At 35.3% G+C, this 15,615-nt stretch overlaps 1 protein-coding gene across 3 annotated transcripts in view; it reads right to left on the bottom strand.

The window, feature by feature from the left end:
• The window catches only part of LOC150108163 (uncharacterized), a 461,861-nt gene that overhangs the window by 136,434 nt on the left and 309,812 nt on the right, over window positions 1-15,615 (bottom strand). For 2 of the 3 annotated variants that reach the window (XM_090390618.1, XM_090390617.1), the window contains exon 12: window positions 7,441-7,625. In XM_090390618.1, coding sequence (XP_090246744.1) covers window positions 7,441-7,625 — 185 coding nt within the window. The remainder of the gene's footprint in view (window positions 1-7,440; window positions 7,626-15,615) is intronic. The other variant, XM_090390619.1, reaches the window with a different exon arrangement.

The following is a 15,615-nucleotide window of genomic DNA, read 5'->3' as shown; positions in this document are numbered from 1 at the left end:
TCATTTTATTGACGTTTGCGAACATTCTATTATTTGCCGTCACAGACTTCTGCCGATTATTTGTCGGTACGTTCAACACACATTTTTCCATACGCTCCAGTTGTCTTTTAGCTCTGTGTATCGCACCATTCAAACGGGAAATTTCGCTACTCACATTTATCTCACCATTTTCATTATCGATCAAATCATCCATTCTTTCTGTGTTTCTACCTTCATTTACATTTTCGGCGACGCTCTCACACCTATCTGGCACTACCACGCAATTCTCTAGCACACCGCCATTTTCTACATTCTGACTATCGTTAACGATATCACTCGCGACACACGAAACACGCTTGAAGTCCTCATTCTCTTTACACTTTTTACACATGTTAACTCCACTATCACTTTCTAACCAGACTCCCACCGCTCTTCGCAAGGCATACATCTCACAGACAGCACATTGCATAAATTCGTTTACATCAGAACTCTTAAACAAACATGGCGACCTGGCCGCCATTTTTTTCTTTATTGGTGCCATGTGTACGCTATCTTTTCTTAAAAATAATAATTAAAATAACAGAAAACACGCAAAAATTGCACAGACACACCAAGAAACAAAAAGCAAACAATACTACTTAAAATTCTAGTAAAATATCTAATGTTAACACAAAATAATACTAATCTTTTCAGGAGCTCTCGACAAGCCGACGATCTAATCAGTGCGACACCAAGCGACGATGATATGGAATAAGAGAGAAATTAGTCAGAACACTAAATTAGCTATATACAAGACAGTGTTCAAACCAGTTTTAACTTATGGATCTGAGAGCTGGGTCAGAAGTAAAACACTTGACCAAAGACTATAGACTGCAGATATGAGAGCCCTGAGAAAGATTAGAGGCATGAACAGATGGCATCAATGGCAATATCATATTAAAAACGAGGATATTAGGAAAGAACTTGATGTTGTCAGCATCCAGGAATGTGTTAGCAGAGCTAATCTCAGGTGGTATGGTCACTTAAAAATAGAATGGGAGAGAAAAGATTAGCAAAACAAGTGTTCTCTGCCAGGTTGACAGGAAAACGACCCGGAGGAAGACCAAGATATAGGTGGATTGATACGGTACAAAGTGCCTTAGACGATAGAAATATAAGATCTGATAATGTTGGAGTCTTGACAAGTAACAGACTGATTTGGAGGAAAATTGTAGATAGGAAGTTAGTAATGATGTAATTTTTTCATGTAGTACTATCATATCCTGTACACCCCTTGAGGGTACATGGCAGGAATTTGATGATGATGATTATGAAGACAGATTGAGAATTTGTAGACTGCAGACACTAGCAAACAGGAGAAAGAGGGTGATATGATTGAGACTTACAAAACTTCTGAAAGGGTCATACAGGATTTCAATTGATGAAATTTTTCAATTTATGGAGAGTGGGGAAAAGGACGAAAAGCATCCTTGGAAGCTGAGAATGAAAGCCGCTAAGAAGGGAGTGAGAGGTAGATTTTTCTCTCATAGAGTGGTGCGTGATTGGAATAGATTGCCATTGGATGTTGTGAGTGTAAGCAGTGTGAACGAATTCAAAAATAAGTGTGATAGCTGGTCCTCGATGAATCCCTGACTCCCTGGAGGTCTCTCTTAATAATAAGAATGATAAAATCCAGATAAATCAATCTACAGCATTTCCTCTGAATATACTACTCACCCTAACATAAAATATAACCAAGTTACTAAAGCAAGACCTCTCCTTAAACTCATGCTGCTCTCTCTCTCTCTCTCTCGAAACATTTCCATCCTCATCAATCTAGATTTGTGTTCTGACTCTAGCCAGCATCTCTAACACCTGCACCACCACCACACCTAATATACACACACTGGCTTATAATTGAACACCATTGACTTGGATTCTTCCTTATGCAGTGGCACTATTTTTCTTTCTTTCCTTCTAGGAATGCTGCTGCTGCCAGACTCCTGTTGAAAAACCAATGGTATGCCAGCTCTTTCATACATTTCAGTAATATATATATAGTAATATCCCATCAAATCCCACAGCCTTATTAACATCAAGGTTACTTAATATTCTAAATATTTCCCATTCTTTTACTGCCAATTTTCTGTCCTCTTTCCTATTATTATTCAACACTACTCCAACCCCCAACCACATGCACACATGGAATACACAAACAAAGTACTTGCTGACATTTTCACTTCATCTTCAGCAGTGTGATCCATGTTCCATCCTCCCAACAACTACAGTAAGGTGTTCCATACTGCACTTTTTTTTTCTACTGGTGACTTAATTGTGGAATTCTCTAAAGTTTTGCTTTACTACTTCAACCAATTTCCTTTCATATGCCAATTTCACCCTCTTCACTACACTTGTCACCTTCTTAACTTGTGCCTTATACTGCTGAGGGATACCTTGGTCTTCATATCTCTGCCATGACATCCTCTTTCTCAGGAGCTGCTGCATCTATAATCCATCCATTTCACATTTATTTATTCTGCAGTTTAAGAATGTAATCTGATAATACCATAAGTAACTCATTTCACATTAAGCTGCAGGCACTGCTGATTTCTCTTTTCATCAAATGATCAAGCTGCTGCACATCAATTTGTTTCCTTAATTTATCATAGTCTCATACTATTATCATAACATTTACAGATAAGATGAAGAATTAAAGAAAAAATTCCAGATCTTTTCTGCTCATCTTCCCAATTATACAGTCAATTGCACTGGCTGCCCCACATATAAAGTTTCTAACTATCTGCCTATGTCATTATCTACCTTTGCTGGAAAAATCTGCTTCACATATTAAGAAAGCTCTTTGGATTTCAAAAATAAAATCTGTGATCTCCATTTAGGCCCTTCACATATTATGATCAGCTTAGATATAGTAACTTTTTTCACTAACATTCCTTTGACAGATATTATTAATTTACTTATACAAGATTTTCCTCCTGGCATTGTCATTTTTCAACTTTGTTATCCATTTCAGTTATTTTAGTGTTCAAGATAAATTATATCAGCAGAGTGAAGGCTCAGTAATGGAAGTCCTCTTTCCCCTATCTTTTCCAGCTACTTTATTGAGCACTTTGAGGATTGTTTCCATAATGACATTTCACCCAAACCTACAGCACAGTACAGATATGTTGATGTCATATTTGCTATATGGAATGGTTCCCCATTACATTTAAAACTTTTTACCTTGAAAATAAACATGATTCACACTTGATGAACTGAATACCAGGTAGCCTTTCTGCATTTAATGATTCTTTGTCAGCCTGATGGTAGTTTACATTTTGCATTTTTCTAAAAGAAAAGCATACTGATTACTATATCCATGCTATTTCATATCATCATCCAAGTAAAATAAAAATCTGAACAATCAAGACCTTGCCATATTGTGCTTATACTTTATGTTCTATAGAGAACTTTTTATGCGTTCAATGAAACAACTTATTGTTTCAATGAGTCCTTTGTCACCAAAGCATTGAACACCTTTAGGTGTTAAATGCTTCCTTTCTTCAAGTGAAAACAAGCTTCCTCCACTTAACTCCTCAGGTTTCTACCAGATCCCTTGCTCCTGTGGAATGTTGTGCTTTGGACAATCAAGTAGATTTGCTGCTGTCCACCATGAAGACAATAAATCTGGCTGCTGGCCTGGTTGGCCGAGTGGTTAGCATATCTGCTCTCCAGCCAAAAAGCTGTGGGTTCGAATCCTGCCAAGGACATGGATGGTTGTTATTGTCCTACTAACCAATTACCATATGTACTGTGACCTGGCACCATAAAAAGCAAATAAAAAAATAAATAAATAAATATAGCTTAGCTGAATATGTCATCTCAACAAAGCACAAAGTCCTTTGGAAGAAAACTAAACTCTTACACAAGAAGAGATTTCTTATGGAACATTTATAAAAAGGAGAGCTGCAAAACTTTTTTACATCATCCAAATTTAAACAAATCTGATGGTCTTTGGTTATCTTTCTATGGGAAATATTACTGTATCAATCTTCTATTAATTCCTAATATATTTATTTTCTTATTTTACACACACACACACACACACACACACACACACACACACACACACACACACACACACACACACACACGAGGTCTTGATGGACCTGTGATTTCAGTCAGGATTTCTCCATGACTGCAGGTCGTAAAGAGTCCAGCTATTCCTGTCTTGGGACTTTCTTATCCATTTTCTTCCGACTTTCTTAATCATTGGGTCTTCCCACCTTAAGGCTGATCTTCCAGGTTTTCTTTTGGTATCTCTCGGATACCAGTTTGTAACTCTGACTGTCCACACACACACACACACACACACACTACTTTTTTAAAACTAATTATATTAAGAATTTTATTGATTGGTTGGCTTACTTATGCTATGATACTGCTTTTTAAAATACTTCTGTTATTTGCATTTTAATTATGTTCCACTGCCTGCTGTCACTGTACTAAAAATTTTACATCATGTAAACAGTTTTTCCTTTTCTTTTAACTAATTTAATAGTTATTTTGCATTATTTATTCATTTCATAATACACATTATCATACTTCCACATATATAAGGAGTGATTGCCAACTGAAAGATAATTTTTGCAAATGAAGTGTGCCAGTCTGATACATATATCAGACCTATACGTGGTTGTCTGATACAAGATATTGGTAAGCAAGAGATGGACTACATCAGTCCAGTAGATGTCAAACATTCCAAAGTGTAAATAGTTTACTGCATAATTTCATGATTGCCAATATCAATTTGAAGCTTAGCAAGATGAGATGCAATTTCAAAGTCAAAGAGATATAGGGAAAATTGGATGAGAAAAACATAGAGAAAGTATATAGGAAAGTACTTGAAGAATTAAAATTTGTTATGAAAGAACTGGAAAAAAGAAATTTCTGCAATCAAGAGAACAGTGAAAGCAATGATACCATAGACAGAGAAGCCAAAGAAGAGGTAGTTTCACAAGGGAGAATAAAATCAATCCAAGAGCATTAAAGACTAGGATTACAGAGAGATATCTATGGATATTTCCCTGGAAGTGAAAGAACCATACAAAGCAAAGTGGAATGAAGTAAATAAGATAACTAGAAAAGACAGGGAAGTAATTAGAGGTGCAATGTGATGAATATTGACAACTATAGTAAATAGAGAATAAGAAAAGTATACAAGATGATCAGAAACATCAAGAAATGGAGCCCAAAGAAAACCATAGAAAGGTTGAAAAAGGTAAAGACTTGATGAACACAGGAGACAGAGAAAGAGAGAGAGAGAGAGAGAGAGAATACCGCTCAGAGTTATATAACACAAAGGGAGATGATAGCAGATGAACTACACAGATGTGTAAAGATTGCATGGTACGAAATAAAAGTACAAAGGAATGTATAAAATCAATTTTATACCTATTCACAAAAATCAAGGAAACAGAATGAACTGCAAAAATTACATAACACTGGTCCTACTGAATTACATGGCTAAAGTAGATATGATGATATTAATAAAGAACTAAACAGAAGAAAATCTAGATGAGCACCAGGATTCAGAAGAGACAGGAGTACATGACTAAAGCACACCTAACATCAATGTCAATATTAATTGTGGAGAAGGCCCTACCATCAAAATAAAAATATTTATGGTTGTTTTGTCAACTTTCAGAGAACATTCAATAGTTTGGATCAGAAAGTAGCATGGGCTATACAAATCTTATGGAGCAGAAAGAAACTTGATACATTTATTGCAGAATATCAATGATAATGTAGGACTGCAATGAGAAACTGAGGAAAAATAGGAAAATGGTGGCTGACAATGAGAAGCACAAGGCAAGAAGACCCAATATCCCTGAATACCTTTATCCAGCTTCTGGAAAGAACAATGTATATTATAAAGGGTGAAGAGAATTTCAGTTCAAAGTACAAAATTAATAACTTAAGATTTGCAGATCACATAATCACTACTGAAGATGATGAATCACACAAAGAGCAGTGCTTTCTTTGCTTAACTGGAAGTTAAAGGGGGGAAGAATATATGAATGTTGAAATAACTAAATTGACAGCATTTGGAGATAAGAAGATGAAGAAACTAATAAAGGTCAGTGGACATCAGTTGGAAGAGGTTAGAAGTTTCAAATACCTCAGGAGCAACATGACACATGATTCAGACCATAAATAGGGGATAAGAACTTGGATAACAAAAGTGAAAGGAAATCTAGAGGCAATGGATAAGATGAGGAAAAGTAAAGCAATGAATTTTGAAACCAAGCTGATAGTACCGGAACTAGAACTATACTTTTCAGTATTTTAGTACTTTCAGTATTTCAGTACTTTACTTTTCATCCTCTTTTCAGTAAACTGAAAAGAGGATGTAATGCAGAAAATAATTAAGGGGAATAAATTCAACCTGTTTGAACAAATCTGCAAGATGGAGAACAGGAAAAAGATCAAAAATTGGTGTTTGGTAGAATGGATGATGTAAACAGAAGGGGATAACCTGAAAGAGAGAGAAGTAGACAGAGAAAGAGAGAGAGTTTGTGAGAGTTGCACCACCTGGCAATGGGCAGAAAGAATGGGAAAAAATAGTGAAAACTGCATCATACACCAATGGGCATTAGATGTAGTGGTTGATACATGGTAACATTCATATATTGAAGGAAAGAGCTAGTCCATGAAATAACTGACTTTAAATGATACCTTTCAATGATTGACCATCTACCAGATGTATAAATCATAGATTGGGTTTAGATTATCATAATATCTAGTTATGTTCCCTTGAGAGTGTAAGCAGATATTAGGAAATGATCATGATGTTTAAAGCTCTTGTGAGGCCTTACATAATCTAAACCTAAGCAAAAACAAATTCAATAACCATCTTAAGGATAAGAGAACACATCATCTCTATAGGCAAAAAAAAATCACTGTACTCTCATGGAGAAATATGAAACTGAGAATTTGTATGATACTAGCTGAAATGTTATCATAGTAATCAAACATTATGCTCATTTTGTGCATGATTCCAATCCATTAAGAAAACACTTATCATATCTCAAAAACACATTCATAAGAATGCAATGTTTATGGGCATAATCAAAGAACAGGGCGTGATCAATGTACATTTTGAAGCTTTTCAAGTTAATTTCAATCTCCCCCCTCCAAAAAAAAAAATTTTTTTTTTTCAGAGGGAGGAGATCTGTACAAGATTTGAACCATAAGATGGTTCAAATTCACTCGATTCAAACTACTACTGCATATGTATATCAGATATATAAAATTCATTAAAATTAAAATATACAATGTATAATTGCACATAAGGTTTATTATATTTAGAAAACAAAGGAAATTTAATTTGATTTAAATAATTTTAAATTTAGGAAATGAATATGCTACTTTGGTCTTTCAATAACATTTTATCAAAGCAAGAACAAAACTGAATTCACTTACTTTACTTTCTCTTTTCTTATCTCCATCACCATCCCTGTCTCGAATAACTTCTTCTGGGGTTGTAGAAATATCATCCCGTTTCTCATCACCAATGTGTCCTTTGAGAGGTGGACCTGAAAGAGTGTGTCGCTTGCTTTCGTCTGGTCGTTCTCGAGGAGAAGGACGGTCCCTAGAGTAGCCAGGTGCTGAGGACAGAGAAAGTCCCCAGGAAACAATGGGAAGTTAGGAAGAAGCAGGTGGACACAAAACAAAGGATAATCACATGCTGACAGGCATGCTAAGCTTAAACAAAACACTTAAGCTGTGCTAAGCAATAACAGCAAATAAAGCAGTCACTTACAGAACACTACTAAGGTCTCTGATGAGGTGATACTACTTGATTTTAAAATTATGCATCTACCTAAGGTGCTTTCACTCATTACAAATCTAACATTTATGAAGAAAACAAAATCAATAGCAAATAAAAAAAATTTTTCATTTTGAGAAAAGTACTTTTATTCACTATGTATCATTAACTTAATTTCTCACACTTATCTCCATACATACAACTTATAAGAAACCATTAGATGCAATATTCAGGCTAGCAAATATGTCTAGTGATATTCTCAGAAAGTCCTTTATTTATATTAGAAATAGTTATGCTACTGTAAATACAGAATTAATTACAAATTGGAGCAAGAGAATCTAATAAATAATACAACATACAATATAATGAATATAATTCATAAAGAAATATAACAGTAAATTACAAAAAAAAATAGTTGGATGCAATTATTAATCAAGGCAATGTAGAGAATGGAGAATGATTTAAATATGTTGACAGTATGAGCAAAAGAAAATGGATACCAGTTTATGTGGGAAAATATCAAGTTATGCATTTGAGAGTAAAAATAATATAATATATTATTTATTTATTGTTTTGTTGTTGCTGGAGAGTGGTGAATCCAGTCAGTTGTGGGTGCTTTTGTTGGTCAATAAAGTTCAAGGAAAGGTATTGTGATAGATATTGTGTGGACAGATTGAGTCTCCTGCAGACTCCATGGTATGATAGATATCTACACAGATAGTACCTGTGTAGTAATAATGATGATGGCTTGCACACAAGTTAATATGGCAAATAATGTTTTATATACATTTCTTAACATCTCATTTGATATGCTATCCATATTTTAAATCCAAACTCCATTGACCAAAGTGAATATTACTATCATCATGAATCATTTTGCCCAATTTTAAAAAGAAAAATGGTCAAAATGAAACAATACTTGACTAGACAAATTATTTTAGAGGACATCCTAAATACCAAATTTCATTCAGCCAGAATTCAGTCATCTCAATATTCAGTCAATATCAATTCAAAATGTTTTGGCAATATTTTTTCCCAGGAAAAGTGGGATGAATAAATGAAAAGCAAGGTGACCCAATCCTTTCCTTTTGTGATCCAATAAGCTTTCATAAATTTTAATGAAATCCATGTGGCTATTGCTGAGGAATAACATAGGGGATATGAAGAGACAAAAAATAAAATAAAAAATCTAACAGGTGCTACGCATCTCAAGAAACACACCTAAAAACTGATGAAACATAACCATGTATCATAAACAAATATTGTCATATCCCCACGTGACCTGAGAGCACAGAGGTCTGATATATCAGTTTACAGGCGAAAGTTAACCCTGTGAGAATGGCCAGACCTCATCAGAGTACCAGCAGCATCGAACGATTGAATCCCTTCCAACTACTAACCACGCTCAGACTTGCTTAGCTTTTTGTGTACGCCATTAATAGCAGAGACTCTACCAATCGACCAACCTTTGCTGGCAAACAAATATTGTACTTACTCCAATGAACTACTGTTTATTTAAATTATACCTCAAGAAATGCCAAGGGGTTAGATATTTTAACAATGTACACTAGGCCAGAAAAGATCTTTTGCTTTTCAAAATGCAAAATTTAAAAAAAAAAAAAAAAAAAAAAAAATTCAATCCTTGGAATTTTCTTATACTAAATAAACACTTATACCCTTATAGTATAAGCTTCAACCTTATAGTATGGAAGCGTCAGCCCACCTCAAACAGATGAGAAAGATCTTGATGATGAATTGAACCCTATTTCCTTCTTATGAACAAAGAAAGCCTGTTTAGATTGTTTTTTTTTGTTTTTTTTCATAATAGGATATTTGAGTATGTTGCTTTGTATTGCCGAGGACAGATACAACAAATATTTGTTGTTATACTGAAAATTATTATTATTACAAGACATCTCCAAGGAGACACTAAGGGCTTGTTGCAAGAAGATACTCCAATCCACATGACCTATGGCTGAAGGATTCTCCTTCAGCCATATTCTGTATTTATAATAAATATACCCCCCCTTCCAGTTACGCAAATGGATCAGCTATTTGGAATACTGTATTTACTCGAATATAGCTTACACTTTTCCCAAAAAAATTAAAGTGAAAAAATCATGGAAAAATAATATGAGAGGATTTGCAGAAACTAAAGTTTTTCAGGGAAAAAATAAGCTGACATTTATAATTAAATCCTCAATATTCATTATAATTTATAATTGCTCACATTTATAAAATGAATGCATTTAAATTTTAATTATCAACGTTATTTAACCATTGCTGGTTTTTTTAAAAAAAAACTTTTGGTAATTATTTCTGGCAAAATCATGTCTCAAGCTCTCAAAATCCAGTTGCATTAACAATTATAATGATGGTCTCTTAATCTTCCCTGCCAAAGTCATGTTGTAGCCACCAGCTGCCCATCCATTCCATGTAAAATTTTCATACATAGTCCTTGAATGGTTTTTTTGACCAAAGACTATAGACAAGGTGTAAGACCACCAGGAATAATGGCTGCATTGGTCTTTGCATCTGAAAGTTGTTTTACTAATTCAGGTCCTAAGGGTCCCCAGAAACTATCCCACACGAGAGCTGGGTGTCAAAATAAGCCCCTGGCCGTTTGTCCCAATTTGTTCTAATTCAATCTTGAACCACTGTAGTGTCCATCCACCTTTTTTTCTTTTTTTTTTTTGAACTCTTACATGAATTCCAAGGGGAAATTTCTCCTCCGACATTGTTTTCCTTCTGAATATTATGTAAGGAGAACAGGATTGTGAATCTTGATTTTTCACTTCCAGTTGTACGTGTTATCGCATTTTTTCATTGTTTTCTGTTGCTGTTTGCTACGGCATGTTGAAATTGAGGGGTGTTTGATGGGCATTGGCTATTTGTGATAAAGTATAGTTATTGCCCTTCCTAAGTTGAATCACACAGTGATGAAAATCCATCACTTTATCCTCGAAATTTTACAGCCAATGACTGTTGAGTTGAAATGCTGATTCTCTTCAACCAAATTCCAAAATATCTGAAACTGCCATAACATTCACTATCTATTTCTTAAAGTTTAAATTTTTTTCTTGTGCGAAGTATATACAAAACTTTTAATTTCTTATTTTTTTTGTAAAGTAAAATCAGGGATGTGAAATATATGTGAGGGCAAGTTATATTCGAGTAAATATGGTAATCAGAGGTTGGGGAAGGGGATTTAATAACTGGATAACAGGCTGAAGTCCAGATAACTAATTAACACCTGAATAATTAATTTTCAAACTCATCAGATGATTAGATATAAAGTTCTGATGTTTGGATAAGAGACAAACCTTCAAAATAAGTCAGCCTGGTTGGTCGAGTTGTTAGCGTGTCCGCTCTCCAGCCAAAAGGCTGTGGGTTCGAATCCAGCCAAGGGCATGGATGTTTGTGATTGTCTGTGAAAGCACTAGTGGTGGCAGTTGGTGTTAGATGATGAAGGTTGGTGGAGTATTGAGATTGTAGAGTTGATGCCCTCCCTCAATGAGTCTTTGGACTCCCTGGAGGTGTGATATAATAATAATAATAAGCAACATGGAAAACATTTTTTTTTTTTTTTTTTTTTTTTTTTTTGTTTTTTTTTTTTTGCACTGTGAAGAAGTTAGGTCAGGTAAGAGTTCGAAACATGAGATAAATGAAAGATCAGACATGTCATCTAATTCATGACTTAAAAAAAGTATTTATTTTTTTATAAGGTAACAGTTTAATAATGGTTAAATAACAGTTTACAAACATAAACAGTTAACATTTAAACAAATTAAAATCACAATTCTTGCATTAGAAAAAAAAAAAAAGCACGATAAATGCTAATTATAATTCACAAAAAATAGGTCTCCAGATCACAATTCAAGCTTGTGATCTGTGGAGGCCTAAAATACCACTGGCCCAACTTCGATGAATGCCAAGTCAGGCTCTGACTTAATGCAATTACTAACCAAATATTTCCAAAATCTATTCAAAACTAATTAAATTGGTACTATTCTTTCTATTTTCACTTTATTAGACACTGACTTTCAATATTGTTATTATTATTATCTTAGACCTCCAAGGCGTGGACTAATCGAGGGTTGCCACAGATCACTCACACCAGCTGTCATAATTTCTGTTAAATTCATTCACAGTGAAAGTAATCACTACTTCAACAGAGAAAAAAATCTAGTTCTCATCCCTTTCTTAACTGCACACAAACCCAACATCTATGGATGCCCCTTGTTCTCTCTCTCTCTCCACTTTCCATATAATAAAAAAATTTCATCAGTCAATAACCTACAACACCTTTCAAAAGTATATAGACCTCTATCACACATCACCACTATTTCTCTTGTTTACCAGTGTTTACAGTCCACATAATACTCTCGATCTGTCTTCATAATCTGAATTCCATAATACTGATATCATCTTTGTTATTTTTCTTTGAACACTTTTCACAGCTTCTTCATCTCCTCTAAACCTAGGAGACCAAATCTGCACACTGCTCACAAGGTCTTGTAAAGAGGCAAAATGACTTCATTATCTATATACATCAATGTCCATTTCAACATTGCTATTTTTGCAATATGACCTTTGAACTTCAAATTCCTATCCACAACTCGAAGATCCCTAGCTTCACTAGTTTCTTGTCGCATTATTTCACCAATATAGAACGTCACTGGAAATCTCATCATATCAAAGTGCATAACTTTACACTTACCAACACTGAACTGACAGCCATTATCACTTGCCCACAGTTCTAACACATTCAAATCATTTTGTAAGTGCTGTATATATCAACGGTGCCCTGATTGCTCTGGCTTTTTTTTTTTTTTTAAATAATGATCCCACATATGAAAGGTTACAAGATCTATAAGACAATAATGCCATGTGGGTAAGTAATTAAAAGCAGTACTTAGTAAAAACCAGTAAAGGAGAGATCACTGCAATGAACAGAAGTGATTAGAATGAAGCTAATGATGAGGTTTGTTTGGCATGTTTTGAGTTGGGCAGTGTGTGGATGTTAGTGGCTGCTTTAGTTCTAACATGATTACAAAAGGGGGGGGGGGAATGCTAGTGGCCATTTTGGCAGAGCAGTGCCCATAAAAGTACCTGTAGAAAAGGCATAGTGCAGAAACAGAGCCATTAGGATAGTAACTGAAGGGAGACTGAGGCAGCCACTGACTAATATCCACCCTCTTTTATATATTTCCAATAATTCTTAGGGAGGTTTTGAATGTGCACCATCCAAAATGTGCAAACGATATCCCAAGTTTGTTTAAGTTAAGGGATATTACATCCCATATCATTTCTTAGCCGAATAAGAAACTCAAAGAGTTTCATGCCGAATATAGTAGAAACTATATAAAGTTCGGCGATTCCAAGCGTAAGCAAATACCTGGATACTGCAGCAACTGACCCTTAAAGTAGTGCAAGCTGAGGCAACTCATGTCAAAGGTGGAGCAAGGTCCGATCACTATGCTTGATATTTACCCATAATGTGAACTTAGCTCCTAGGAGCTGTATTACTGTTCTACATTATGAGAAAAGGTCACTAACCAGACCGGTTTCAACCTTTATTGAGGTCTCATCAGTGAGTAGGTAGACCTAGTTAATACCAAGTTTGTAGCGAACAGAACTTACAACCCTTCTATGAGTATTGCCCAGAGGTGTCCTAATAAATTATTAGATATATGAAGTGCCAAAGGCTTCACAATCATATGTCGCCGAAATGAAGCCTTTGGCTCTTCATATATCTAATAATTTATTAGAATATGGGATGTAATATCCCTTAACTTAAACAAGTCATATGTTGCCGAATTGAAGCCTTTGGCTCTTCATATATCTAATAATTCCAAGTTTGGTTGGATATGAGACTTATAAAGTGTTAGAATTTGAGCAGAACAGAAGTAATGTTTTGAACGAAAGAGAAACCATATTTTTTAGAGGGTGAGAAGGCTATGGATGTGATATGTTTGTGCCAGGATAAACTCAATGTGACAGTCAGCCCAAGAAGAGAAAGCTGGACTTAAAAGGATATTGGAACATTATCAAAAAGTGAGTGAGTGTGATGTAGGATCCTTCTTGCAAATAATAAGACAGGCCTTGGTTATTATAGCATAGAAATTCACTAAGTTGTCTTTCACACCATTTGAGATGGCGAGGAGATCAGTATTCAAGTCAAGGTTTATGGAAGATCTTTGAGGCTTCAATCATTTGAGTACTGTCTTGAAGTCAGAGAGAGAGAAGTTTATTGATGTGATGAGGAAGAGCGTGGATGAGAGTACAGAGAACTGGGGCCAGTGTTGAGAGAAATCTGATGAGACATAGCCATCTGCCATGACATGCAATGAACACCCAGTGAGGGGGAAACTGGCAATCCAATCACAGAGCACAAATGTGAGACTATAAGACAGCTTGTGCAGGCCATCCCAATGCTAGACATGATCAAATGAGTTTGAAATATCAAGAGCACAACAACATGGTTTCTCCAAATCTTTCCACAGCCTGTGTCCAAAGGTGGATAAGGTTATCAAGGTAGTCTACTGTAGAATGAGAATGGAAGAATCTATATTGGTGATAGCTAATTAATTGATGAGCCTCCAAGAAGAGAAGATGGTTGTTTATGACCTTCTCCATCACTTTTCAGTGAGAGCAATGGGGGGGGGGGGGGTGATAGTTTGATGACTGACTTTTGTCTTTTTTTTTTTTTAGATACAGACCGGACAAAGACTTAACTCCATGTTGTGGAGGTAAGCCTTTTAGTAGATGCCAGATGAACACGATGGTTTATATAGGCAATAGAGGAAAGAAATTAATTCTTGGCCACAAGTTTTTATCACAACTCAAGGAATATAACCTGGACCAGGCAACTTAGTGGTATCAAGATTTTCCTGAGTCCTTCGCAAAAGATCAGGGGAGGAATGCAGTGGGAAGTTTGTGGTGATGGTGGTGCAAGACATAGGCTTTGGTTGTCTAAACAAGAGTCTGAGGAAAATACTGACTGTAGATGCCAAGAGATCTACCTTATCATCAGGATGTGTGAAACATGGGTACAAGGAAAAGCAGAAGGTACATCTTATAGCCTTAGCAAGGGGCTAGAAGGTTCAACTGCCAGTTGAGCAGGAGGCAAGTTTACTACATTTCATTATGAGGTCTGCTCTGGAATTGCTGATAACTTTTTTTTATACTTGCTTTAGACTATAATGTAAGCTGAATAAGAGCTGAAGTTTCTGATTTGAGCCATTGAACATATGCTGCATTTTATCATGGACAGCAGAGGCACATTTTTTTTTTATTTATTTTTTTTTTTTTTTAGAGAACTTAGGGCTTGGTTATCCATGCCCTAAGGGGTAGGGAGTTTAAAACAGAGTGGAGAATAAAGTGAGGATTATTTCAGTTATTAATTCAGTATAGATGTTTGGATCAGGAGACTGAAAAACAATGACCATAGAAGAGAGGCATGAAAAGTTCAGAGGTCATCCCAGTCAGCACAATTATAGTGCCATATAGTAATGAGGCTGAGATTAGCTAGGAGGAGAATGAGGTGTAGAGGAGACTTAGACAAGATTGCGGTCAGAGTTGTCAATAGGAAAGTAGGCATTCACAGCATACGCGAAGGTTGGTTGGTTGGTTGGTTGGTTGGTTGGTTGTTTTATGGCACAAGGATGGCCATGATCATACTGCACCAGTATACAAGTCAAAAATAATAAAATATGAAATAAGCGAATATAGATAAAAATGTACATAAATCAGTTGTAAAACTATCAATGAAATAGTATAAAAAGTTCATAAAACAAGACATTAAAAGGATATATATAAGAAAAAAC

Source organism: Typopeltis vanoorti, chromosome 3 (genome assembly GCF_054136105.1).
Source record: "Typopeltis vanoorti isolate ZY-2024b chromosome 3, IOZ_Tvanoo_1.0, whole genome shotgun sequence".
NCBI lineage: Eukaryota > Metazoa > Arthropoda > Arachnida > Uropygi > Thelyphonidae > Typopeltis > Typopeltis vanoorti.
This window is presented reverse-complemented; position numbering and strand designations above follow the sequence as displayed.